Genomic DNA, 27,118 nt, shown 5'->3' with positions numbered 1-27,118 from the left:
TGGTTCTACTTGGCCTAATGACAGGGGCAAACTTTTGTTGTTTGGGGCCTCCCTGGTGGCCAAGGGGTTAAGCACCGCACTATGAAGGAGTCCGCAGCCTCTGCAGCACAATTTCAATCCCTGGCCAGCCAAGGAGCAACCCACATGGCGAAGCAGACCTCTCCTGCAGCTCCCCTTAGCAGAGTATTTCAGTCAGTCTGCCTGTTCTATTCCCCACTCTTTCTCTGGTGAATCCTCTCACCCCCCTGCATCTCTGGCCTGTACCCAGCTCTTGTATGCATAAATAAATAAATCTTAAAAAAAAAAAACTTTTGTTTTTTCTTTAAAAAAAAAAACATTTATTTTTGAATCATCTTTCTAGCATGTCATCCGAGCTCAGCGGGCCATCAACAATGAAATGGCACACCAGCTGTATGTGCTGCAGGTACTAACCTTCAATCTCCTTGAAGACAGAATGATGACCAAGATGGACCCCCAGGACCAGGTGAGTGTTCACTAGACAGCAGTGGGCACAGAGGAGGCAGAGTGTGGTGAGAAACCTTTCCTAAGTCTTCTTAGAAACCAATAGTTTTAGATTATGATGTTATTGTTTTATTACCATCTTTGAACTTGTGAGCACTTAAAATTAGGGTGGATCTAGGATTAGAGAATAAAATATGTTTTTTTTTTCATTATATATCAAACATACATGCCTTTCCTGTACGGGATAAGAAAGTTTGGTGTCATGTGGATACAGATGTTGACCCCGAGCCCCAGTACTAATAGCTGGTAATAGCTTTGGAGTCAAGTTCCCAGATGAGTGGGGTCTCTTGGTAGCTGATAGTATTCTGCACTTTGAGGAAGTAACTTTTGCAGTGATCAATGCCTGGGACTCTTCCCAGGTTTAACCTGACTTTTGGACTTACATTTTTGTTGGTTGGCTATTTGCTCCAGTTCTCTCAAGGTCTCTATTGTACAGGGAAGGTTATGTTTCCATCCAAAGGCTTTTGGGGAACTTTACAGCGTGAGGACAGAGTGAGAGGAAGCAGCTGGGAGCCCTGCTGTAGCACATTTTCAACTTAAACAGCGCTACAGCTTTGGAAACGAAAACACTCATTATTGGCACATGAGGGCCTGATCTATTGCAGATGTGAGTGCACATGTGAAGTGTGTAAATGCCACAGCAATTCATTCATGGCATGAGGCCATGCGATTTAAGAATGATAAAGAGGCTTTAAGAAGCTGCCTGCCGTGTGCCCTATACTTTTGTCAAGGCCAAATGCCATCATCCCAGAGAGATGAGATATTCACCTTATCACTTCCGGGGGAGGGGAGCAGTGCATCTTAATGTAGAATGCCCCCCCCCCTGTTTTGTTTGGAAATCTTTCCTTTTATTAATCTCCCCATTTTTACATATTGTGGGTAACTTTACATAATATAAAATTGACCATTTGGACCATTTTTAAGGCTTTTGATGAACTCACTTCTTAGTGGAGTTAGGAGCCACTTTTCACTTGCACACTTTTAATGAACCTCATGTGCCTTTCACTTTGTGTCTAACTGTGTCCTCCCAGCTCTCCCCCTCAGCCTCTCCAGTGACAAGCCGTCATCATGTTTGGGGCTGTCTTGGAACTCCTCTTGTAAATTGATATAAGCACGCCAGTGACTTGGCTGTGGGGATCATCATGGAATAAAGCCAGGGCTGACCAGTAGGGAGAGTGGCAGGAGGGGAAGCATTCAGAGCCCAAACTCAGAACATTGGTTGTCTTTTATCTGTTTTGCTTTGCCTGAATACAGTGATTCATTTGGACACTGGGGATAGAGGGAGTATATGTAATGTCACACAGTGAAAGCAGCTCAATATCCCTCCCCTTTTTTTCCCTCTCTAACCCCTTCAGGCTCAGAGGGACATTATATTTGAACTTCGAAGAATTGCTTTTGATGCAGAGTCTGAACCTAATAACAGCAGTGGCAGCATGGAGAAGCGCAAGTCCATGTACACCCGGGATTATAAAAAGCTCGGCTTCATTGTAAGTAAGCCATCTCCCTCATCATCCCGGGGTCTGACCTCGGTCACAGCACTGATGTCTCCTCTGACAGGCGTGTGGTCCTCTTGTGCCTTACTGAATAGTTTCCACATTTTCCAGATGTTTAGCTGATTTAAACAGGATCACATGAAATTATCTTCTGGCTGCAGGGAAATGGAATAACTTGCACAAGTGTGACTAATACTGAGTTTGTTTATTCAGTTCTGATTAAGTGTAACCAAGAGTAGTTAGCCCAGAATGCATCTAGACTTCATTAAATCTAGTTCACAAGGTGCTTAAGGTTATATTTGAATTAAAAGGATGATGGCAACTGTGGGATGATTTTATTATTTGGGTTACTGATTGGATTATTCACATTCATCAATTTCATATCAAGATTGATTTGAGAGTCTCCTGAAATTTAATCATGAGTTTTATAAAATTTGTATTTTCCTAAAAGACTGTTCTTGCTATGAATGCTAATAAGGTATCTTTTAGATTGTTTTGGCAAGTCTAAACACAGCTTCTCTTGAATATAATCTTTTGTTTTGTTTCTGCTTGAGTTCCATTGTTACCTTTGTCACCACCCTTTTTCTGTGTGACCTTGTACTAATTAATCTCATATTATACATGGGTAAAATTGGGTTTTCATTTTAACCTCCATCTTAAATGACATAAATGAGATTTTGGCTGCAATGACTGGAAATTATGAGGCATGGCTTAATAATTTCAAGTAACTTTCATTGAAAAATAATGTATATACACTACTGTTAATATTTACACCCATTGGTGTCATACTTTACATGTTAATTTTGGAAACAGTTCATGGAAATTACCTTCAAAATGTTTTTACCTCAGTAATACATATATTGTTGTTCATGAATGAGTTTTTTCTTTATTTGGATATTCTACAGTTTATTTAACCAAGCCCTTTTACTAAATATCTCAATATTTTGAAATTACCACTAAATCTTTAATTACTATCTTTGCTACCACTATTTATCCACATCGAGGGTCGCATCATTAGGATAAGTTTGTGGAACTGTTATTCCTGTGGTATATATTTCTAAGGCTTCTGATATTAGCACATTGCTTTCTACATAAAAGGGAATCTGTTCCACTTCACCAATAGTGAATCAGGGTGACCAGTTTTTGAATTTTTCCAAATCTTTTGAATTTGAAAACTTTCCAAGTTTTTGAATCTTTCTTAAATCTAAAATAAATCAGATAAATTATTATTTTATAATGATAATTTTCTAACGAGTATATTTATGAAACATTGTATTCAACTTTGCAACTTATTTTTGCAGAGGTATTATGGCATCATTTTGATATCATTGTGTCCTGTATTTTAACCTTGATATTCCATTTGATCTGTTAATTGAATCTATTATTGTAAGTTTTTAACAAAAACTTTATGCCGGATGGACAGGCAGGAGTTCCTTGCACTTGGTGTGTGTCAACAATCACAGCTTGTGGGTGATCCTGGCCCTGGTTGTCACCCACCAGCATATCAGCAGAGCTCATTTGCCAGAAGTTTAGTCCAGAGAATATGGATGGGGCTTACATTCTATTCTACCTCACCCTCATATCCTCCTTAGTGGTACTTTTGTGTGTTGAACAAGGTTTATCCGAATGTCCTGAGGAGCTTTCCACAATCATCCAATGTCTCTCACTCTGAAGTTACATGGAAATAGTCAAGGAAGAGATCAGGAAATGTGCATTTCCCAGGGTTCTGTCACTCATCCTGGTGGACACCTGAACATCCGTACACTTGAGTCATTGCCATTCCATCTTCTTGTTCTGCCAGGGATTTGCAGCACATTTGAAGTTTGTTGAAAATGCAAAATTCGATTTCTACTTTTGATACAGGTCAGCGGCAAGCCCAGTAAACGGAATCATATGCTCGTTGTGCCACCTAGCGGCCATCGTGCAGAAATCGCTGAAAGCAGTGGCTGCAAAGCTGTAGATGTTGTAAGCCGTCCAGGTGCAGAATTCTTTCTGGGTTTCTGAAGGAGAAATGATCTTGCCTGTTAACGCTTTACTAGAATCCTTCCTGTTAACTCCTTCAAGAGAAATCTTTTGGATCTTTGAAACAAAGTTCAATTCATTAAAATGAAGATTGCTATTTTTCCTTTCATCTTCCCTAAGTAGTTGCTCAGGAAGTTGTAGGTGACAAATTTTTCAAGTCAAGTGGGTCTAAATTTTATTTTCATATTGCATCCTCACAAACAAAGGGCCAGTGAGCCAGTCATTTAATGTGTTTGGACATCAGTTTCCTCAGTAGGAAACTGGGCAGCTACCCCTCATTCCAAGGTGTTGGAGTGCCCTGCAAGACCATCCATTAACAATGAGCACAGCACCTGGAGTATAGGAAGCACCCTGCAAACCGTACTTCTTTTTCTTGCTTTTTAGAGAATATGTATCAGGGAAATCATTGGCAGCTTTTTAGATTTTTCCAAAGTAGAAGGCACCGTTGCTCCAACAAGGCAAGAAGAACAGTTTGTTAAGGGATAATAAAGCCCAACACCTTGGAGAAGGCAGATGGGCCCACATTCCTTCTTAGCACAGCATCCCAACAGAGCAGACTTTTCTGATGAAATAATTCTAAAGTCTCAATATAAAGTAGTTAAATAACTTGTGTGGTGAGCCATAACATAGCAAATGTCTGCTTTTAAAACAAAGCTGTTAATCTTCTAGGATCCCTTAGTAACTCTTTAGTTTCAAAATGACATGCCTTTGTAGGTCCCCTGTGGAGAAGAGGGGGCAGTGTACCTGGGATAATCTTATTCCTATTGGAACTTCTAAGGAAGATACTTGTATCTATCAAGATGATAAAAGTTTTACTTAATTTTTAAAAAGATTTTTGTCAATATAGATTTTTCTCCTTATTTGCTATCTCTGGAGCTCACTGCTAGTGTTGTTGAAACTTGACTTCCCAACATTGAAGCTCTTAATTTTGCTTCGCTTTTGAGTCAGGTGAGCACATATTCAGTCTTTTGGTTTTATTTTCCTTTTATCCAGTATGTGAATCAGAAGCCGAACACAATAGTCTTTATCCTTCAGCCATGGAATACAACTTCATTGATTATTTACTTCTTGATCACCAAACTTTATCATCGAAGTCTCTAAAAATATCTCTAGTTTCTTCTATTATTCTGTATTGTTGAGGTGAAGTCTGAGGCTGGTCTAATTTATGTCCAGCTGTGGGCAACCTATTTTTTTTCCTCAAGCATTTCCATTTCAAACTTCATGTCAAAATTTGCTAAGGTATAAAACTTTTTACATTGATTTTACCTGAAACTGGATTAAACATTTCAAACACTGTACTCTATTTTTCTTGTTTTTGTTACTTATTTTTATGGCTTCAGAAAATTTTCTAATTGGATTGTGCTTGTTTATTTATTGTTTACTTATTAATTACCTCACATGTCATCTGGTATTTTTTGAAAAATAAAGTAAAAGAGTAAAAAAAAAAAAAAGATGATAAAAGGCAGATGCTTATTTTTCAGAATGACTTTATTTTGAAATACCTGTGCACAAACTCTACTCTGTTGATTATCATGACCAAGCATTGTGTTAAGTGGTTTTCATACTCTGAAGTGTTGTGTTCCTGGCTGGAGACCCTTCAGAATTTTGCTGGCTTGATTTCCAATTGATGCCTTCTTTATTTGTGAATTTTACCTTGGTTTAGCCTGTTGAACAAGTGTTCACAGGAAGCTGTTTGGTGTATGCATTTGGATTGGTTGGTTTGCATATGAAAGGCACACTTCCTATCTTGGAATCAGTTCACCTGGGAAAGTGCTGTCTCTCCAGTGCTAGCTAGAACCCACATTATCAAAGCACCAGAAAATACAAAAAATAAAAAGATGAAAAATTATTAAAATAGATTCCTGTTCAAATTGTTAGAGGATTTTTGGGGTGTTAGAAAATAATTATGCATAGTTACACAAGTATAATTATACATAATTACATATGCAGTGCTTGGTGTCATTTCACTATATTTTTTCTCAAATACAGATGGCAGGGAATGAAGTGAAATGTATATTTATATATCTCTTCCTCCATCTCCATCCTCAGACCTCAGAAGGAAGCAACTTACTCTAATTGCTGCAGATACTCTTGAGAATATAACACAGGGATTAAGCTGGGGCTCTGGCCTGAGGTTGCCCAGAGATGATTCCTGACTCCCACTCATAGTTGAGTACCATGGAAGAGTTACTTGACATTTCTAAGTCTCAGTTTTCTCAACTTTAAAATGGGGGCACAATAGTTCTTTTTATCAATAGACTTGTGTTGTGGGTTGAATGAGCAGATACTCATAAATAACTGTGCCTGGCACATTCTGCCCTTAGGTATAATTATGATGATCTTATAATTACAAGATACTAAGATTATCTTGGAATGGATCCCAGGGCCCCAAGTCACTATAAAAGATGGTGATGGTGGGCCTCCCCGGTGGCGCAGCGGTTGAGAACTGGGTTGCGAAGCTGCCCGCGGCCTCTGCGGCACCGGTTCGATCCCCAGCTGCTCCTCGGCCACCGGAGGAGGGTCCCACATGGCGCGCAGACCTCTCCTGCCGCCCGCTGCTCCCCTCAGCAGTGTACTTCGGTCCTTCTGCCTGCTCTGCTCCCCGCTCTGGCTCTGGTGAATTCTCTCACCCTCCCGCGCTTCTGACTGTACCCAGTGCATGTATAAACAAACAAACAAAACAAATAAATAAATAAAAACATGCCTCTATTAAAAAAAAAAAAAAAAGATGGTGATGGGAGAATGTGAAAGTTACACCTTAGGTATAGAAAATAGGAAAAACATATTTGCTGCACAGTATCGGTTAAAGATGAGAGAACAGTGTGTGCTTGGGAAGCTGCAGATAATTTCTATTACATGGGGCAAAGAGAAACAGAGCTGGTTTTGCAAATGAGGGACAGATTATATAGAATTTCATTTTTTATTTTTTTATTTTTTTAAATTTATACAAGAGCCAGGGTATAGGCCAGATGCGCGGGAGGGTGAGAGGATTCACCAGAGACAGAGCAGGGAGCAGAACAGGCAGATTGACGAAATACACTGCTGAGGGGAGCAGTGGACAAGACAGGAGAGGTCTGCTTGCCATGTGGGTTGCTCCGAGGCCGACGGGGATCGAACCGGCACTGCAGATGCTGCGGACAGCTTCACAGTGCTGCGCTCAACTGCCTGCGCCACCAGGGAGGCCCAGATTATAGAAAATTTTAAATTTAAGGTCTTTGAAATATGCAGTCAGTGCTCATGATCTTTATTGGAAGCTTTACCTATTTGCTAACATTTGTTTGTAACCACAGATCAATCATTGTGATGCTTCCCCAGGCATTCACACACACCTAAATGATAGCAAAATATGGAGTTTCCAACAGATGATGCTCTGCCTTATAGCTTATTAGCTCTCTGACAGTAAAAAGGAACTTTTTCGTAGCCTTGTGAGGGCTTTGTTTAGTCCTAATTTTGTGCTGTGTGTTGGTGACTTCACTCTAAAAAGTCCCCCAGGATTAGTGCTGGAGTGCTCACTAGTTTTCCTAAGTGATGTGCCTTCAAGAGAAAATCCATGTGTTAATGGCTTCAGTTAGGAATGAATTATAGTGCTGCTGACTGAATTTAATGTTTATGAGTCAATGATATATATTAAATAAGGTGTGTTTAGACAGAAACATACTTAAAACAAGGTGATGTATTGATCAGCTTGCAAAAATGTTGTGACCTAAGGCTGAAAGGAACCTCACCCTACAGTGGTTCTGGGTTCACTTCCCATTCAGCCAACTGTCCTATGTGTGGTCAGTGGGAAGAGAAAGTCATTCTTTGCCAGCTCACATGCTTGTTAGATGTTAAAGAATACCTTTAAGTCACTTGGCAGTGATTAGAACACTGTCTTAGAATCACCTATTGTGATTTGATTTATTTATTTTAAAGCCAGAGGCTGGCGCCTCCCTGGTGGCACAAGGGGTTAAGTCTTAGCACTATAAGGCTAATGGCAGCCACTGCAGCATGAGTTTGATCCCCAGCCAGGGAGCTGACCCACATCATGCAGCAGATCTCTCCTGTCGCACCCACTGCTCCACTTAGCAGTGCATTTCAGTCAGTCTGCCTGTTCTGTTCCCCACTCTGTCTCTGGTGAATCTTCTCACCGCCACTTCCTGCACCTCTAGCTTACACTCCAGCTCTTGTGTATGCATAAAAAAATAAAATAAAGCTTTAAAAAAAAAATAAAGCCAGAGGCTGCCTTGAAACTATTGATATAACAAAATACTATGTCCCTGTCCCTGGAATCAGGTGAGTTTTTACAAAAATCATTCTATGTAGAGGAGAACTCAGCTAAAGTGGACTTGGTTCATGTTTTAGAGCCATTTCTGTCTCTTGAATTTCCGTTACTGATAATATGATTCAGTCACTTAGAGCACAAGGGTAGTATTAGTAAGAATCTAGAACATATGTGTGGGAACTGCAGAAAGTAAATTTTGACATTTACCTAATTTCTGTGGCTTTACCTGCTTTTTGCAGCAAGGCCTTAAAAAGCAGATTTTCTGTAAAATGAATCATTTTTCTCATATAAATGATTTAATAATTAGGAAAGTATTCCTAGCCGAGCACTTTGCATTCAAACAGTTAAAGATATGACCCCTAAACAATAGATGTTCAAAACAAAAGAATAGCAAATATTTTCTTACACTGTCATTCACACATAATCTCTACATGTTAGCAGCAGAATTCAGGAGGTCCCAATGCGGACTGCATGTGCTGCCAGGAACTAGATCTTCTATTTTCTGCCTCCTTCACACTGTGCTCTGGTCCATTTTGATCAGACACCCACTTTCTACATCTGAAATGCAAGAAAGTCCTAGCCCTAATCATTTCTAGGTACAGTTTTGCTCCAATGGGATGTAACTGGCCTGCAGATTCAAGCCCTTAAGTGAAACCAAGGGAGAGAATCAGCCAGCAGTTGGTATAAAACCACATCCATTGGCTCCCAACCAGACCCCAGAATTCTAACAACCTGCCAATAGGACACCCAGCTCTGCTTATCAACCATGGGGAGTGTGAACTTGTGGGATAAAAACAAAGGTGTTCTTGGCTCCCTCAGGGGCCTGGACAGCCTTCTTCAGGACCCTGCAGGGGCTAGAAGCATTGTAAGCCACCCAGCTGGCCTCCCTGCTAAAGTAGATTTGCCTATTGTTCTCAGCAGATAACTTTTATGTATTACCTACTATTTTCTCTCCTAGCCTAACTCTCATTCTCCATTATTTTCTTTACTCTTTTATGAAAATTGTTTATGTGGGGTACGACCATCTATACATCTACTATTTGTCTTCTGTCTTAACTGGGAAATGCAAGAAACATTGAAAATCTAAATGAATACTGACTGTAGAAACAATGGTGAGGTGTTTGGGGGCCAATGTTGTATATTACTAAATTGTGCTATAGCAGTAACACTGAGGGAGTCAAGTGCTAAATGGGGGCAAAGTGAGGCAGCTTTGTTGGGGGACAGGACATAGCCCTCTGGGAAGGTTGAGATGATTCTTGGCTTGTATTTCTCAGATGAGTAGAATCTTTTAGAATCATTTTTCAACTTTCTCGCTTAAGTAGCCACTGCTAGAGTTCTATGTTCAGAGTTGTTTTGATGGCTGGGGGTGCTTAAGCCTCTGGAATATTTTTCTTCCTTTTGATCACTGCCTTTCTCTTCCTTGATCCAGCAAATAGCAAAAAGGATTCTGAGCAGGAAAGCAGCTAAAGGTGAGCATTCAGTGAAGTTACACACAGTTTAAGCAAAAACTCTCTGGCCTTTGTATTATTCACTTCCTTGATGGGCAGGGGGTGGCAGGTGTATTTTACAGATGACTTCTTTCATCTAGTGAAGAGAAGACCACCAATATCCTGGCCTTACATGTCCAGGGTGGTTTTGGCAGTGTCTTTCTTGGATGTTTTGGTTAAATGATCTAGACATAGCCTGCACTGTTCAGTGAAGAGACCTCAGAACTTGTAGATCCTTTTTTCCCCCATCCTACTTGCTGTCTGGCTGGGTAAGGAATGGACTGTTAAAACTGGTAGAGGGACCCTGGAGGGAAACCCCAGCATGTTTTCTCTGTCACTGCCAGAAGTGGAGAGTCACCCCATTTTCCTCTGCCTGACTCCTACAGCAGGGCATGTGTTGTCCCTGCCACTTCCATGTCTTTCTTGGTTCTAATACAGGATGTTGTGATTCTCTTCTTCTTACCCCAGCAGCAGAGGGAGGACAGAGTAGTGAGAGCTCATCTCAGAATCAGCCCACAGCCCAGGATTTATCCTCTGTGGATGCCCCCTAAAGTCCATGAACTAGTCCTAACTCCCTTGCATGTCAATGGACATGTGAATGATTGAACTTTTGAGATGTTTTGCTATTACTTTATATATATTTTACATCATTGTTCTTTTTTGTACAATGTTTGCTTTCTCCTCTTAGGTATAGTACCTGTAAAATTCCCACCACCAATTTACCTATGAACCATTACCATAGTCCCTTGCATTATTCCCACCCTCTCTCTCCCCTGCAGAATGTGTCTGATTTATGGTTGCCTGCTAATTTTGTTCATTTGTTTATTTTTGTTATTTTTTTCTTATCCCTTATTTGTTTCCCCTGTATTCCTCCTATAAGTGAAACCATCTGATATTTTTCTTTTTCCTTCTTATTTCACTGAGCTCCATCCATGTTGCTGGGAGTGGCACACGTTTCTCTTTTTTGATTGCCAAATAGTATTCCATTGTGTGTATATAACACATCTTCTCAAGCCAGTCATCTATTTTTGGGCATTTGGATTGTTTCCATGTCTTACGTATTAAAAATAGTGCCGTGATAAACAGTAGAACTATGTAATCATCCAAAGCTAGATAAAGAAGAAATAGAACAGCTAGTAAAACCAGTTACAAGCATTGAAATTGAAACAGTAATCAAAACCCTCCCCCAAAACAAAAGCCTAGGACCAGACATCTTCACAAATGAATTCTACCAAACGCTCAGAAAAGAACCAGTGCATATCCTACACAAATTCTTTCAAAAAATAGAGAAAGAAGGAATACAACCAAATATGTTTATGAAGCCAATATTGCACTAATTCCAAAACTAAACAAAGACAACACACACACACAAAGAAAACTACGTTTTGATACTTTTTGATATTTTTAAGGGAAAAGTTTAAAAACAAATGAAGTATGATTCCTATCATGACAACAGTTGAGCTGCGTTCTCCTTTTCTTACTGTAATTAATTTTAACTTTACATGCAATTTCTCAGGATTGACTGTAAAAACTGAGTGCGGACGCAGATTTCTCCAGCTCCCTGTTTTCCCAGCTCCTATCCTGTTCACATCCATTTTTGCACCCTATGGAGGGTTACTGATTTCCTGTTAGAGTTGAATCTGCTTTCTGGTCACTAGAGGGCGCTCCAAACAAAGACATGAATTAGTGACTCTCCAGCTGATGGTTTCATTAAGAGCTGCTCTTAGACTTCTATGTGAGGTTATTTTAAAGGTTCACAATCCTTTAAAAACCTTGTGCCTTCCATTTTTAGCTTAAAACCCACAAGAACTTTTTCCTCTTTAAAACATGACTGTCACAGATTACTTATTCAGCAGTGTTAATCTTTATCTTCTTTGAGAATCACGCACACTTTGTTGGCATCCTTTTTTGGTAGATGCAAATTTGGACCAAAAAGGCACCACCCAGCAGGTGCAAGAGTGGTTGACAGAAGATGCTGACTTAGTGGCATATAAACAAGTCCATTATATGCGAGACTAGTAGAGCACACAGCTTTATGGGCACAGCCTCTGGCGCTGGACTGGCTGTTTTTTCAGCCCAGCTGCATTGCTCTTTAGCTGTGTGACCTTGGACAATTGCCCTAACATTCCTATACCTCAGACTCCTTGTTAATAAGATGCAGATAGTAATCGTCCCTACCTAAGCTTGTTCTAGAGCTTGATGAGTTAATAAATACGCAATTCTTAGAAATCTACCTGGCATTGAGAACGTTTCTGATATTACAGTTTGGATCTGATGGTACAAATGAGTGTGGGGTCTGTATTTGCCCACATAGATGAGTGGGACATTTTTCCATTTGGCCATAACCAGCTGGATCAGAGGGCATAAATATGTAACTTTGAAAAAGAACTAGTCCTGAGGGGTGACATGGCCCATAGTCCATGAATTTTAGAGAATTTTCTATAAGTCCTGAACAGGGCAGAACTTGTACCCTCAGAGAGCCTCTTTACTGAAGAGTTGGTTCATTTTCCTCTGACTTTTTGCTTCTCAGGGGCTAGATGCAGACCCCTCACTTATCTGTCCTTATGGATCCCATCTGTCATAGGTCTCTGCTCATATGAACATTTTTCAAAGGGGGGAAGGATCAAAACTTCAATATAAATCAAGGAAATTTTTCTGACCATAGCAGGAATTGTCTGACCACAATCTTTATAGTGTCTTGGACATAGGCTGGGCAGGGTAGAACCAGAACATTCTATCATAGTCTAGAATCGGGTAAGGGGCTATTGGCTTCTGAGCCCTATAATGGATTATTGTAAATATCCAGCACCTCTTTCCACTGTGTTTTGCTGACTTCTTTGGATTAGTGATTGTGTCCTTTTAGGATGCAACAAAGCAGAGCAGTGCTGGCTCTTCTGGGGTGAATAAATGGCCAGTTCAGGATCCTGTTGACCCTTTTGACAACCATTGAATAGCTCCACATAAAGTTAACATACCTTATATTTTTATCTTTGTCCTGAGGCTTTATACTTTTTCTTTACCAAATGGTACCATTTGTGAACATGTCTCACCACTTAGAATTCGTTGTGATGTGACCTCAGGAGAGGAGGTGTGAGCAGGACATCCAGACCTGGTCGCATCTGCTTTGTGTCTGGGAGGAAGTGATTTATACCCGGGGAGCTGGCTTCATGGCGTGGGATTCTAATTCTGGGGATGGCATTTTGTATGTGTAGGAAGACTGTCAAAACCTTTCCAATGGGAAGGGACAAGAACCAATTTAAGCATGACGTGGTTATATAAGAACTATGCCAGTGCAGGCTCTCAACATGCTTCTTGCACTTGCTCATTCCAAAGAGCAAAGAAAGGGGAGCAGGAAGACTTCTCCACAAACTCCTGCAAACCTACAGACTTTCCAGTGAGAAGCAACACACCCTCTGAATTAAAAGGATAGTGGGTATTTATTGACCGTTGACTTTCTAATTATTTTTGCCACACCTCTTTAAATATTTACCAAACTGACTATATAATTTTTAGGTGGTCCATTGGGATTTCCACTGTTTTTAAAAAAAAATCATTAATAAACTGCAGCCATCCCCAGCTGGAGCATTGTTTTGGGTGCTTCCGGGCCCTCCCAAATGGTTCCCATGAGGTATTTCACTTCATCTCCATAAGGCACAAAGCACAACTACTATTAATCCTATTTTAGAGTTGAAGAAAATGAGGCATTTTTGCTTTAAGAGGTTAAAAACATGCCCATGGAGACCACAGCATTTGGGTAGGATAAGGACCCACTTGTCTTCTTGGTGTCCCCTCTCAAGTTCTTTAACCACAGGTGCAGATGGCAGTGAAGGCAAGTGAAACAGAAGAACCTGTCATGTCTTGGCATCCATCCCTGATGGCTCTTTCTTTTGTTCTCCAGTTGTCCTCAAGTCATAAGCAAAGGTGCACATTATTCCTTCCTGTAGAGTCTTGCCAGGGGCTGGAAACCCCTTCAAAGCTCTTCTCATCAGGGCCATCTCAGGAGGACATAAGCATTAATGAAGATTGCACACCGGTCATCTGCCTGATTCTCCTTAGGGAAACAGATACAGACCCTAGACTTTGCTGGTTTTCAAATTAAATACCCCAGGAGCAGGTTCACCTCCTTGTCTGTGGAAAGAGCAGAAAGTAGTGCTAGTTTACTCTTGAAAATGAAAACATTCTGGCTTCCAGTTTTCTAGAATCCTGGAAAGCCTTCCTGAATGTTCAGAGCCAGCAAGGTAGCACCAGAATGTGACAGACACCATTTTTCCCTGATTCCTGTCTCCAACTCAGCCTCTAGACTGTGCTATCTTACTAATTAATGAAAGTTAAAAAGGTTGATAAAAAAAGTCTCACCTGTAGGGCCTCCCCGGTGGCACAGCGGTTGAGTGCTGGGTTGCGAAGCTGCCCACAGCCTCTGCAGCACCGGTTCGATCCCCGGCCACCAGGCAAGGGTCCCACATGGCGCGCAGACCTCTCCTGCCACCCGCTGCTCCCCTCAGCAGTGTACTTCGTCATTCTGCGTGATCTGCTCTCTGCTCTGACTCTGGTGAATTCTCGCACCCTCCCGCGCTTCTGACTGTACCCAGTACTTGCATAAATAAATAAATCTTTTTTTTAAAAAAAGTCTCACCTATAGATTCAATTCCGATCAAACAGGGAGCTGTTGTTTCCATTCTGCCTGCTCTTTCAGTGTTTTTCATTCATTTGAATTTCATTGCATTGTTTCTGAGTGTTCTTTGCCTCCCTTCTCTTTTTTATTTTTGAAGGAGTCTTTCCCCCTCAGATGCTTTCTTTAGAACACATTGTTTTTCATCTTACTCAGTAGTCAAAACTCAGTCATGAATGAGAACAAATTCTTTGACAGCTGAGGTTCTGAATGCCCATCTCCCTTGCTCTATGGAAATCTGGAACTTAACCTTAATTTTCTGTCTCCCATTGTTCATGGTGTCTGATGTTAAAAATTTTATTTTGGTGCTGTTAACCACCTGTCCCCCACCCCAGCACTTGTATATGAACTGCTAAGATGTTCCTTCTTGGCTCCCTAAAAGGACTGTCTTTCATTCTCACTGCTATCCTTCTTTGTCATTCATGAGCACTGGGGAAGAAGCAATGAACTGGAGAATGGGGCACTGGAGAGGGAGGCGCCTGGAGTTTGGCTGCAAGTCTGGGGAACCACCGCAGAGAGTGTGTTTGGAACTAGGTCTGCTAGGAGGAGAGTCACACCTGCTCTTGCATTAAAGAACTGGTAGAACTTGGACATGCAGGAATGAGCACAGGACTAATGTGGATTAGGAATAAAGGAGGAGAAGGGGCAGGGGTGACAATCAGGGAGTGGAAAGTGATGCCATATCATGAAAGATCCTGTGCTGGGGTGTTTGGATGATATTGAAATTACAAGATTATATGGTTAATGCTGAAGACTTCACTGTGGTGGTAATGTAAAGAGGGTAATCTTTTAAAGTACAGTAGACTGTTGAACAACATGAGTTTGAACTGTTTGAGCTAGGGCTCACTTAGCTCAAGGTCCACTTAGATGAAAATGCATTCAGGGATTCAGCCAAGAGAATGTCTGTTGAGAATGTCTGTTGGCTAGATCTCTGTATGCAGAACTGGTCTGTATGAAGGACCAACTCTAAGTTATTCAAGGGTTTCCGTAACCTCTGGGTTATTCAAGGGTCAAGTGTTTATCTTTTTTGGTCTTTTTTGCGCTTATGCAAGGGGTCTTGTAGGACTTGTAACAGTTGAAGGACTAAGTTGAATGGCCATGATGGGTTTTGCTGAACAGAGAAAGTATAATGTGTGCATGTATATGTACATACTCCTCCATATACCTCCACAAATGTGCATACACGTGCATTTACCAGCAGAAGAAAAAGTGATGGTAAGAGAAAATTGGAGGGCCTGTAATAAAGGAAGTCTCCAATTTTGTAAGAACTGAAAAAAAACTGATACTTTTCATATAAAAAGTCTTTCAGATCATCCTATTTTTGGTTTCCTAGTGACTCAGAATTGTATATATAGTTTTGTCCTATTTTTAGTGCTGTGTATGAGTGTACTGCATAAGGCTTCTGATTACCAAAGGGTAACTACCTCGAAGCTCCTGGTCCTCCTGGAACCACCCCAAGTTGTGCTGTGTGGTGTTGCATGATCCTCTAATTCCTTTGCACTTGCAGAGAGCATCCTTATCCCCAGAGATAGCCCTATCCCCCCACCTCCACTACTGCTTACATAACAATTTTTTTGTTTTCATTCCATTCAAGTGTCAGAAAAAAATTACTTCCATCTTGAAAGCTACTCGGTGAAACTACCAGCCTGGAAGAAGCACATGGAGCTGCCACTGGATAGGCATCATTTTGTGGGTTGTGTATTATAATCTCTGTCACACCACATCTTTGAGCACTTAGGTTGTTTCTATAGCTTGCCTATTGTGAATAGAGCTGCAGTGAATATTGGGGTGCATGTATCTTTTCAATCATTGTTTTCATATTTTTGGATAGCTACCTAAAAATGGAACTGTTGTATCATATAGTAGTTATAATTTTTTGTGGAATCTCCCTACTATCTAAAATAATTTAGATAAAAATCATCCATATTCTCCCAAATATAAATAAAATGTGTGAACAATTTTGATGTATATCTCTATGCACCAGATATTCTCTGTGCTCATACAAATAAATATGCTTTCACTAAAATGTAACTATAATTTGTTTTTTTAATTTTCAAATTCAATTTTATTGGTAAGATGTCTAGTGAAAAACTAGAACAGGAAAGATTATTATGCCATCTTAGTTAATTATCTTGATTAATTTCTTTTGCTCTTGGCCAGATTTTTTATGTTTCTGCATATAGAAATATATCTGCATATAGAAATATTTCTGCATATAGAAATATTTCTTCTGCAGACCCCTCTTTTCTGCCTGGAGCATGAAGATGACAGAAATGGCCGAACTATGACTTAATGGTTTCTATGCAAAGTAGTTCAGATTTTCTAAGTGGAAGATCTTGTCCAGTTTGAGTCACACGACCACTGTGACCCAGTCTGGTCTACAAAGGGTCACATGGTCCTTCCTAGCTGTATACAGGAATATTTTGCTAACATGAGTCAGTTCATAGGTTGTAGATGGTTAGCATGTCCACCACAACTCCAAGCCCAATGAATGGACCTTTGTTTGGAACTTGGACATCACATGCATATCTATTATTTTTGGTCAGGCATATTTGTTTACTTTGTGATTTTTATTTTTATTTTATTTTTTGAAAGATTTATTTATTCATGCATACAAGAACTAGGGTACAGGCCAGATGTGTGGGAGGGTGAGAGGAGTCACCAGAGACAGAGCAGGGAACAGACCAGGCAGACTGACTGAAATACACTGCTGAGGGTAGCAGCAGGCAAGACAGGAGAGATCTGCTGTGCCATGTGGGTATCTCGCTGGCTGGCCGGGATAGAATCTGCGCTGCAGAGGCTGAGGACAGATTCACAGCACTGTGCTCAACTGCCTGCACCATCAGGACAGGCTCACTTTGTGATTTTTAAAGCACAAAGTTTTAATGAGTAGCAAATGGGAAGAATAAGATATCAAAACTTTCATTTGTATATAGATTACTAGTTGGACCTTGATATTATATATGATGGCTCTAGTATCAAATTCCATTATAATCTCTTTAAAAAGTATGGAAATGGTTTCTATTTTAAAATTCTGCTTGGCTGCTACTCTGTTAAAAATAAAAATTTTGGTTTTGTCTTTACATGGTCAGATTTAATCCACAATAAATCAGTTTCTTAGAAAAATTTTAATGATAGTGGGAAAAGACATGGGATTTGCTTCACTGTAGACCTCACTCTATCCACATACTTCCAATAAAGACATAATAAAGATATAACACTCATACTTACACTGTACTTAAGGTAAGGAAACTAGGAAAAGAGCATTCATTGGAGAAAACAGAATCCACGATCTCCACAATTTAACATTTATAATGTCTGCACTACCATCCAAAATTTCCTGGTATATGAAGAATGAAAGCAAAATCTATAAAATCGGATGTAGAAATTAATGGGTAAGGAGTATGAAAACTATCCACAGGGAGAAAACACCGTTTTCAATGAATGAAAATCTTAGCAGAAAAAAATTAGATGTTTCATTAGAGAAATAGTAATATTTCTATAGGCAAATGGAAATCCTAGAAATGAAAAAAATTATGAAATTCCTGGTAAATAATAAATCTGAAATTTTAAAGTATTATTACTATTATTAATAGTAAGAACAAAGGTAGGACATTTTGTCTCTTTTAAATTAAAATCAAATTTGTAGAGCCTCCCTGGTGGCGCAGTAGATTGAGCACCATGCTGTGAAGCTGTCTGCAGCCTGGGCAGTGCGGTTCGATCCTGGCTAGCTGGCGAGCATCCCACATGGTGCGGCAGACCTCCCCTGCTGTGCCCGCTGCTCCCCTCAGTAATGTATTTCTGTCTTCTGCTCATTCTGCTCCATGCTCTGTCTCTGGTGAATCCTCTCACCCTCCTGCACCTCTGGCCTGTACCCCAGCTCTTGTATAAAAATAAATAAATCTTTTAAAAAATTTTGTAGCAGATAGAATAATTGTATTCTTCTTTTCATCATTTTAACCTATTTCTCCTTAGCCTTGAGCTGAAACAAAATGTTCCGAAATGCACATAGTGAAGTGAGGGAGTTGGGGAAATTTATGAGTAGAATCCAGAGATGACTCTGTCTCTCTGTTCCACCTTATTCTTTGTGCACATCTGTACTGTGGCTTTTCATAGAGCAAATTCCTATTTATCTCTGTATTTATAATTCTCCCCGCCTGGGCTTTAAATAAGAGGAGGTCAGCTTCTAGCTCTTTCTTGTCACTTTCCCTGGTGTGTACTGAATGAAGGAATATAGCTCTTAGGTCCCTATAGTTATAGCCCCCCCTTTCATTTGTCATATCTTTATTGCAAAGACTGTATGTGGTTTATAAGAAATTACGTTATTACTGAAACAATATTATTTACTGAGAACATTGGCAAAATGTTTGCCTTGTTTCTTTATGTTTTATTTTTGTATATTGTGTTTAACCACTGAGAAAATGAAAGTGTCCATCACTATAAATAGACTGACCTGGCTCTTTTCCTCAGTTCTGTTACATTGCCAAAATATGTCTACACAGTGATCACTTTTACTGCAAGCATCTTGACCAATGCATTTTAAATTTGGCTTCCATGTACTAGCCCTTTTGGACATTATTTGCAAGGTTTTGATTAAAAAAGGAAAGAGTAGCAGAGCTCTGTGCCTTTTTATGGATCACCAACTCCACATGGAAAGGGAAACTGGAAATTTTTTATCTATTTGCTATCTTGTGCCAGGGTCTTTTGTGGGTGTTTGACATACTTTTCTCATTTAACCTTTATATATAACTCTTGAAATAGATGTTTTGTCCCATATTACTCTATGTCTGAAAATACTGATTCTCACAGACAGTAAGAAGTGACACCAAATTTCACTGATAATTTTTGCCTCAGACCCAATTCACTATTGTTTTGCATTAAACCATACTCTGTATCTGAAATTAAAGGTTAAGTGAACTGAAAATGCAGATTAGGAAGTGTATTTTAAAAAGGAGGTATTTAATTTAATTTCCTGTGTGATAATTTGTAACCTTTTTCCCACTGTGAAAGCTCATGATGGATCTCATTTTTATATACCTCTCCTTCTGGCCTGGAAGTTGTTATGCTGCCTTTTTTTTTCTCTTCCTCTCAAGGGCACATTGGAGTGCAAATTAAACAGCTATGGATTATTGTAATGAAGCTACCCAATGGTTTTTGCCAGTGTATATAATACACCAGTGTGTTGAGATGCATGGCCAAGGTCATAAAACTGGAGAGGGTAAGAACTCCTGACTTAATTGCCGGGCTAATTGCCTCAGACTGCCACGGAGAGGCAGCATCTCCACATAGTTCCCTTTTTAGTAGGCATGTCGGGATTCAGCAGTGCTATCATCAAAACTCATCCCAAACCCCATTGCTCTTATTTTCCAAGCAAATCTTATTTGGCAAGGTAAATGCAAAACAGTTTTCAATGGACCTTTTTGAGGAGGGCAGTGAGAATGGGGTAAGGACCTTTATATCACATGTTTTCTGTGTACATCGTTTTTGCCTGTACCAAGAGTTACCTATTCATTCTGCAGGGGATGTAGTCTCAATGTGTGTCTCAAGCACAAGTTAAACCTTATTTTCCCAAAGAAATACTAATGTGATTGGAAGGTATGCAGCCCTTCCTAACACCTGCATTCAAACCCCAACTTAGTCATTTATTAGGTGTTTGATCTTGGACAAATAATTTAATCCTTCTGAACATCACATACTGTAACATGAAATGTAATCTATTCTTGATTTCTTTCATTGAACAAATATTGTTGAGATTTTTTTTACATGTTGAACATGGTTTCATGAACTGGTCATTAGCTATGCTTTCCAAATTTAATTTCATATAAATTGACCTCCGGTTTCTATAAGTAGGTTTGTATTTCTGTCAAAAGTTCTAGCTGATGTGGGGAGACTCAAAGATTAAACAGTCTGGAGTGCAGGATGGGAGTTACCTCAAGTAGTACCAGATTATTTAAGCTGTGAAGCTTGAATTTGGAGCAACACAAGAGGTGGCAGCCTTGTGGCACACCCACCCAGAGCTCTGGGGAGGATCCTCATTCTCAGCAGCCTCGCCTAGGTGTGGGTGGAGGAGTCTAAGAGTAGATTCCAAGATGATTTCTTAGGACAAGGAAATGACCTTATTTTAAGTGGGCTCTTGGTGGCCATCAGGCCATCTAACTGTTGCCCACTTGCTCTCATGTTGAGCTGGGACCACTGTAGCCCCTGGAATGTTGAACCTTGGAATCTCCCCCGGAATGCTCATTATTATTTTTATTGAGATCAAATTCACACAACATAAAATTAACCATTTTGAAATAAATAATTCATTTAGTACATTCACAGAGTTAGACAACCACCCCCTCTCTCTGGTTCCAAAAAAGTCAATTTATTTTTAACCTTATATTTTTATATAGTTTGGAACTTTAGGGGGAAAGTTATAAGAATAGTAGAAGGAACTCCTACATAACCTTCAGCCAGATTCAGTAACTGTTTATATTTTGCCCTATTTTCCTCACTGATGCAAGATCTCTAGCTCTCTCTCTCCCCCTCCCTCTCTCCTGTGCACTCTTTCTCCATATATATTGTAAGTGCATACACATGTACATATACTGAATGTGCACATATACATTTCCCCCTGAACCACCAGAGACCATATAGGGAACACTGTGCTCCTTTTGCATTAGACACTTTAGTATGTATTTATTTAGTATATATTTCCTAATAAGGGAATGTCGTACAACTGGTAAAATCTGAAAACATAACATTGATAAGTACCGTTCTGTAAACCACAGTTCTTACTCATGTTTTCTCAAGTGCACTTGATGCCCTTTTCCCAATCTAAATCTAACCCATGTTATATGTAGCCCATGGCTGCCATCCTCTGCTCTTCCTTACTCTAAGGAAATTCTGCTTTTCTTTCTGTTCCTTGATCTAGATAATTTTTGAAGGGAACAGGCCAGTTGTTGGTACATTGCCTCCCAATTTGAATTTGACTAATGCTATCTTTTCATGACTGGATTCAAGTTGAGAATCATGTGGTACAGCCCTCTGGATTAAAATAATTTTCTTTGATATCGTGGAGCCAAGTGATGCTGGTTGTATGTTCTTTCACTTGTCAGATGTTGAATGGGAAGATGATATTAGGATAATTAAGTCAGTCTTCTAGGGCACAGTGAATCTTGGAGGCTGCCTATTAGACTCCCTCCTGCAGGCAGGGAGGGATACTAAGGAGGGTGGAACATTCCATCTCCTGCAATGTGATTTCCCTCTGCCAAGCAAAAGTGTGTTGCTAAACCTAGAATAAAGAGCAAATTGACAATGCAAATTTTGGTATATAACTAACTTCTTATTATTTTTACAACTACTATAGAGGCAGATCTGGGAAGTACCCGACTTTCTACTTTTATCTCTTCCTTTGATCCAGTCTCACCCAAATCTTTGCTTTTCTTTTCCCTATCCTGTTGTATTTGAAAACTCAGCTTTCCTAAAAAGTATTTTGACTTTTTTTTTAAAGTTTGGATTGAAAAGCTATATGCAAATATATGCAGATTTAATTTGGATTTTTTTTTTAAACCCCATGGACAAAACTCCCTTTGTCTGTTTCCACTAAAAAAAAAAATCTTTCCTTTATTATTATTTTTTAAAAATAATTTTAGGCTACCAGAAGTGTTCCACACTGTAGTCTAGTAGTTACTGTACCCCTTCACCTCATTTCTGCTAATGATCACAACTTAGACAATCACAGTAAATTTAAATCTCATTTCATAAAAAAATTTCATTTTTCAAAATGAAAAAAACAACTGGTGTGATTCTATTAATTAAAGCCCTGAGTTAATAAGCATTTCACCAATTTTTCCATTAATTGTCCCAGGCTTCATGTAGTTGTCATGTGTTCTTAACTGCCTCTAGCCTGTGATAACTTCCCAGTCTTTCATATTTTACAGTGACTTTGACACTTTTTAGCAGATCTAGTTAGGCTGATGTTCCTCAATTTTGGTTTATCTAGAAATTTGTCATGATAAGACTGGGGTTGTTTTTTGGAAACAGTACACCTTGGAAAGAGGTGAAGTGCCATTCTCATCATATTGGGGGTGAGTAAGATCTGTGTTGACTTTAAATTTTCTTCCTTTGTTTTGCAGTTTTAAATAACTCTTTATGGCACTAAAACTGTTTTTAAAAATGGAATGCTGTATATCAGTTACTTTTTTATTCATGCAAATCCATAGAATTCACTTAAGTTTTCTGTGTCATGTAAGATACCTTTATGAAAGAATACCAAATCAGAGTTCTGCTTTCTCATTCTCAAATACTTTCAACTATACCTGAAAAGCATATAAACATGTAAAGTGTTTAGAGATTCTTGGAGATGATATATCTTAAGATTGGGGTGAAATTAGGGATTGAGTTCCACTGCACCCAGCTCTCTACTGAAGCCAAACATCAACTGAGTTTCAGAAAGAACGTTTATTTGCTTCAGAGAATCTCCAGATATTTCAGAAATCTGACTTTTATCTATAATATAAACCACTCATCCAAATATAAAGACTATCATAGATGTGGCTCTTATCTCATTTCCCTTGACTCATGTACTTTCTATGTCTTGGTATGAAGTGAATATCATACATTTAGTCAAAACAAGGAATGGACTGAATAATGTACAGCCATGATCATGCTAGTCATTAACATTGTCACTCTGGAGTTTTTGCTAATTAGTGGCACATTTTGGAATCATTATAGTAATGTCCTCCTGTGACAAAATAAAACAGAGTCACAAAATAAAGCACATAACAAAAGAAAACAAATGCATAATTTTTAATGAAGTTAATCTTGAGAAGGAAGGTCACCTCTGTTTACTTCATAAGATTTAATTCTAATTATGGTTCCCAGAACACATTCTAAATTATTGTACGGTAGCTTGAATATCACTAATTACCTATGCTTCCAATTCGGGAAAAAAAGGAAATTTAATTAGCTCTGAAGTTTGAGAATTATTGAATAAGCACTATTTCCATGCCATTTCCCTATGCTTTATTTTGCAGATGATGTATTTAATTGCTAGTATATCTTGCTTGATCTGTGAATGTGTTTGGCAACCATTGCTACAGAGTTAGGGATCATGAGCTTTTGTAAACCTTACATGTTCAGAAGGTTTTCTGACAAGGCAGAGAAAAGCATATTTCAATCTGCAACAGCCCACAATTTTCTGCTAGAGTTTGCTATGTTTGAAGTATTGATTATTGAAGTTTCTATTTGGAAAGCTGATCTTATTTAATTCTTTGAAGCTTTTAATTTCAGTTCCACTGAGAACTCTTCCCCTTCCTATCTGGTTTTTAATATGCAATGTCTGATTCTGAGTGGATCCCTTTCCTTACTGGAATAGCAGCCACATTTCTTCCTTAGTGTTTTTAATTGCTATATGCTCTCTTTTGCCTCTGTCAGTAATGTCTGACAGATTGTATGTTCTTCTAAAAACTGTCAACTGATTTTCTCTTTTCTTGAATTTTTTTTCAATTTTCGGTTTTTACATTAATATCAACTTAACAATATCAAGGAAACAAAGAAAATAAGTTCTATGTTCTCATTGCTATACTTTTGTTCTGTTTCTTTCTAGTTTTTGATCATTCGTGTATGTTATATAATTATAATACAAAAGGACAGATTATTGCTTATGTTACTGGAAGCATAAACATTTTTCCATATTGTTATATTTCCATTTTCTAAATGGCTGTTTATTTCATTGGTTTGATGCTCTCTAACTGCTTGAAGCTTTTCATGGTTTTGGTTGTATTTTGTTTGGGTTTGTTTTTTAGCACAGTGTCCTTTGTAAGAAGATACTTTGCTGACATTTTAGCATGAGGAGCTGATAAGGAAGCCTATTTGAAGCAGTCTTCTGGTGTGAAATTCTGCTGGGACCCTGAAAATGATCTTTGAGGAAACAATAGTTAATGTAAAGCAGCCAGTGAATCCTGGGGAGCATGTCAAATCATTGGCTTGTAAAAGGCCATTTTGGAATTCATTTATCTAGCAGACTGTAATCTACACAGAAATTATTTCTAGTAATTAATAATATATTCTCCAAGTATGCAAAACTATTAAAATCTGTAGTGGCCTCCTTCATATCATTTCAAATATGACTTGAAAGTTTGCTTTTATGTCTAATCTGAATCCTAATCTTCATGGAAAATCATGTTTAAAAATTACATTTTATCCTGCCATTAAATGCAGCTATGTTCTCCTGGATAGAGAAAGACATTCCTCATTCTGCTGTGATCATGGCCATTTGTTGTGTTTAAATTAGACTTGGAGAAGAGTGTAAGCAAAGTGTCCCTGTAGAGTAAGAAGACCTTTGAAGGTGACCCTGTGTCCTCTTGTCTACTTGCTTGCTTCTATTTGTCCTAAAGGGAGGATTTCCTTGCAGCCCAGTGAGGGGCTGCAATTGTTTTCCCAATTCCAATTAAATACTTTGGAAATTTGCTGAATACATGTAAAAAGCTTTGTTATTACTAATTTGTATGGGGTGAGGTGATGAAAATAGATGACAACTTGCTCTGAAGCCATATTCAATATTTGAAAGTGATAAAACTTTATTAATTTGCTCATCTCAATATACCACCTTTATTTCTCTTACACTTTCTTTTCCCTTTCCCATTATTTTTTCCTTCTAACTTTGTCTCTCTTATGATGTTTCAAATGCAGTTTTTCTCTTTGCTTAATTTCCTCCCACTCCTCTTTTGATGTCACTTTTCTCCTCCACCTCATTAGTCCCCTTCTTTTCTAGGTCTTCCCTTCCTTCTTGGCTTCTACCATTCTTAATCCCTTTCTTTTTCCTTTGGGAAAATAAGGTTCAAATTTGGAGTGTGCTAAAGAAATGTCATTTCCTGGTTGAAAACTGCAGGATTCAGCAACTGCATTCGTGGTTTACTATAAAGAGAGACTGCAAGAGCTGGTGCTTATGGGAGTGATTTAAAGGCAATGACTCAGTGTCTCAGGTGAGCTTGATTATGTTGTGGGACAGCTGGATCCCATTTTAGCCTGATTTTGACCTCTCCTTGCCATGTAATTAACAATGTGCCAGCCACAGATCATAAAGTCAGTGCAGTTTAATGAACAATGTCACATACTACGGGTGCCTGGAGTTTGTCTTACTCATGGGACTTGGTGGGTGTGGGGTGTGCCCAGATATCTAGCCGGGAGTGACATTTAAACTCAATTGCCTGATGCTGGGTTATGAAAGTTCTGACACGCATCCCCAGACAGCTGCTCAATACAGATGGCTGATGAGCCCGAAGCTTCTGACTGACGTGTCCACGAGCCCGGGGCACACAATTTTTTTTCTCTTTAGGCCTAGTGTCTTTGTTAGCTATTTAGGAATAATCAAAAAACATTTTAATTTATTTTCCAGTTGAAGCTTGGGGCTCAATTTTTGGTGATTAAATTAGAGTTCTAAATAGATTTTCCCAAACATCTTGAACAGAGATTCATACAAGGAAATAGGTTTGCCTCCCATGAGGAGTTTTGCAGTGAATTTAGTCCCTTTCATGGCTTCTGTGTTTTTTATTGATTAACAGAATTTGAGTTGATGGCCGGGGACATTCATGGGGGGTGAGGGAAGCAATGGGAATGTATTAAGCATAGAATGGATAACTTTCATTTGCTTAATAAGATGCATAAAATAAATTGGGGTAGAATGGAGAGATGTAGAAGATTTAAACTCCCACTCCTGGTTCCATTTACTAAGGGAGGAATTTGGCAAGATGGTCAAGAGAGATTCCTTGTAGCAGAGAGGAGGGCTGAGTATAAACTATCTTCCAATAGTCACTAAGGACACCAACTCAGGACACAAACCACAGGACTAGTTTCACTGGAAGATAGGCAGATAGGGCCTTGTAGTCAATCAGCAATCCTTGGCATTTCTGGGGCTTGGAGAAGTCACCACATTCTGGTTTATCTTTTTTCAGCTCCACAAAACCAATAGAGCAGGTGCTCTCTGTATTGTACTTTCAGCAGTTCTAAGAGGAGCTTAAAGGAGAGAAACATTTTAAAGGAAAACATCACTTTTCCCCTCTGAAATGCCAGCAAGGCACTGGGCAGCTTCTCTATGGATCCAGGCAGTGGGTAAAGGAGGAGTCCTCAGCACTCAGTGGCTTTTTCAGGCTTTTAATGATCTTTCTACACAATTTGTAGTGATGCAACCAGGTGCAGGGCGGGTAGAGGGGCTTGGGGGTTGGGGGTCAGGAGGCTGTTAGGCCTCCTGGCCCCCTGAAAATCTTTACTCTTTGTGTGCTGACTGGCGTTCTCTTGTGGTCTCTTCACTGGTCTCTACTGCACCCCTGCATAAGGTCTTCTGCCACCCTTATGTGCTCAGTCTCCTGGCTCAGGTGCACCCACTCACGCATGCCCACACCATACTCCAGGTGCTGCCATCAGGCCTGGGTACATGACCACAGGTGTTGATAGTGATGCTAATAGCAGAAGGGCAGAAAAAAACCCGATAACTTCCATTTGCTGTACACCTTCTCTAAACAAGTTTTGTATTTAACAAGCCAGATCTGGTAGATCTGGTGACTACAGTAATAAAATCCCCTGTCCTCAAACATAAACCTTGGGTTTATGCTTTGCATCCAGTTGTGGAAAGATGCCTTTCTTATAGAAGAGCAATTTAACTTCACTGCTTACTTTGAAATGA

The 27,118-nt window shown here is 39.3% G+C and overlaps 1 protein-coding gene across 2 annotated transcripts in view; it reads left to right on the top strand.

The window, feature by feature from the left end:
* Positions 1–27,118, top strand: part of ELMO1 (engulfment and cell motility 1) — a gene marked incomplete at both ends in the record, with an annotated part of 519,094 nt that overhangs the window by 202,234 nt on the left and 289,742 nt on the right. For both annotated transcript variants that reach the window (XM_084229578.1, XM_084229579.1), the window contains 2 exons: positions 362–484; positions 1,878–2,009. In XM_084229578.1, the coding sequence (XP_084085704.1) occupies positions 362–484; positions 1,878–2,009 (255 nt within the window). The remainder of the gene's footprint in view (positions 1–361; positions 485–1,877; positions 2,010–27,118) is intronic.

This window comes from Talpa europaea (genome assembly GCF_964194135.1).
Source record: "Talpa europaea genome assembly, chromosome: 3".
Taxonomy (NCBI): Eukaryota; Metazoa; Chordata; class Mammalia; order Eulipotyphla; family Talpidae; genus Talpa; species Talpa europaea.
Note: the sequence above shows the minus strand (reverse complement) of the source record. Positions and strands in the feature narration are given on the sequence as shown.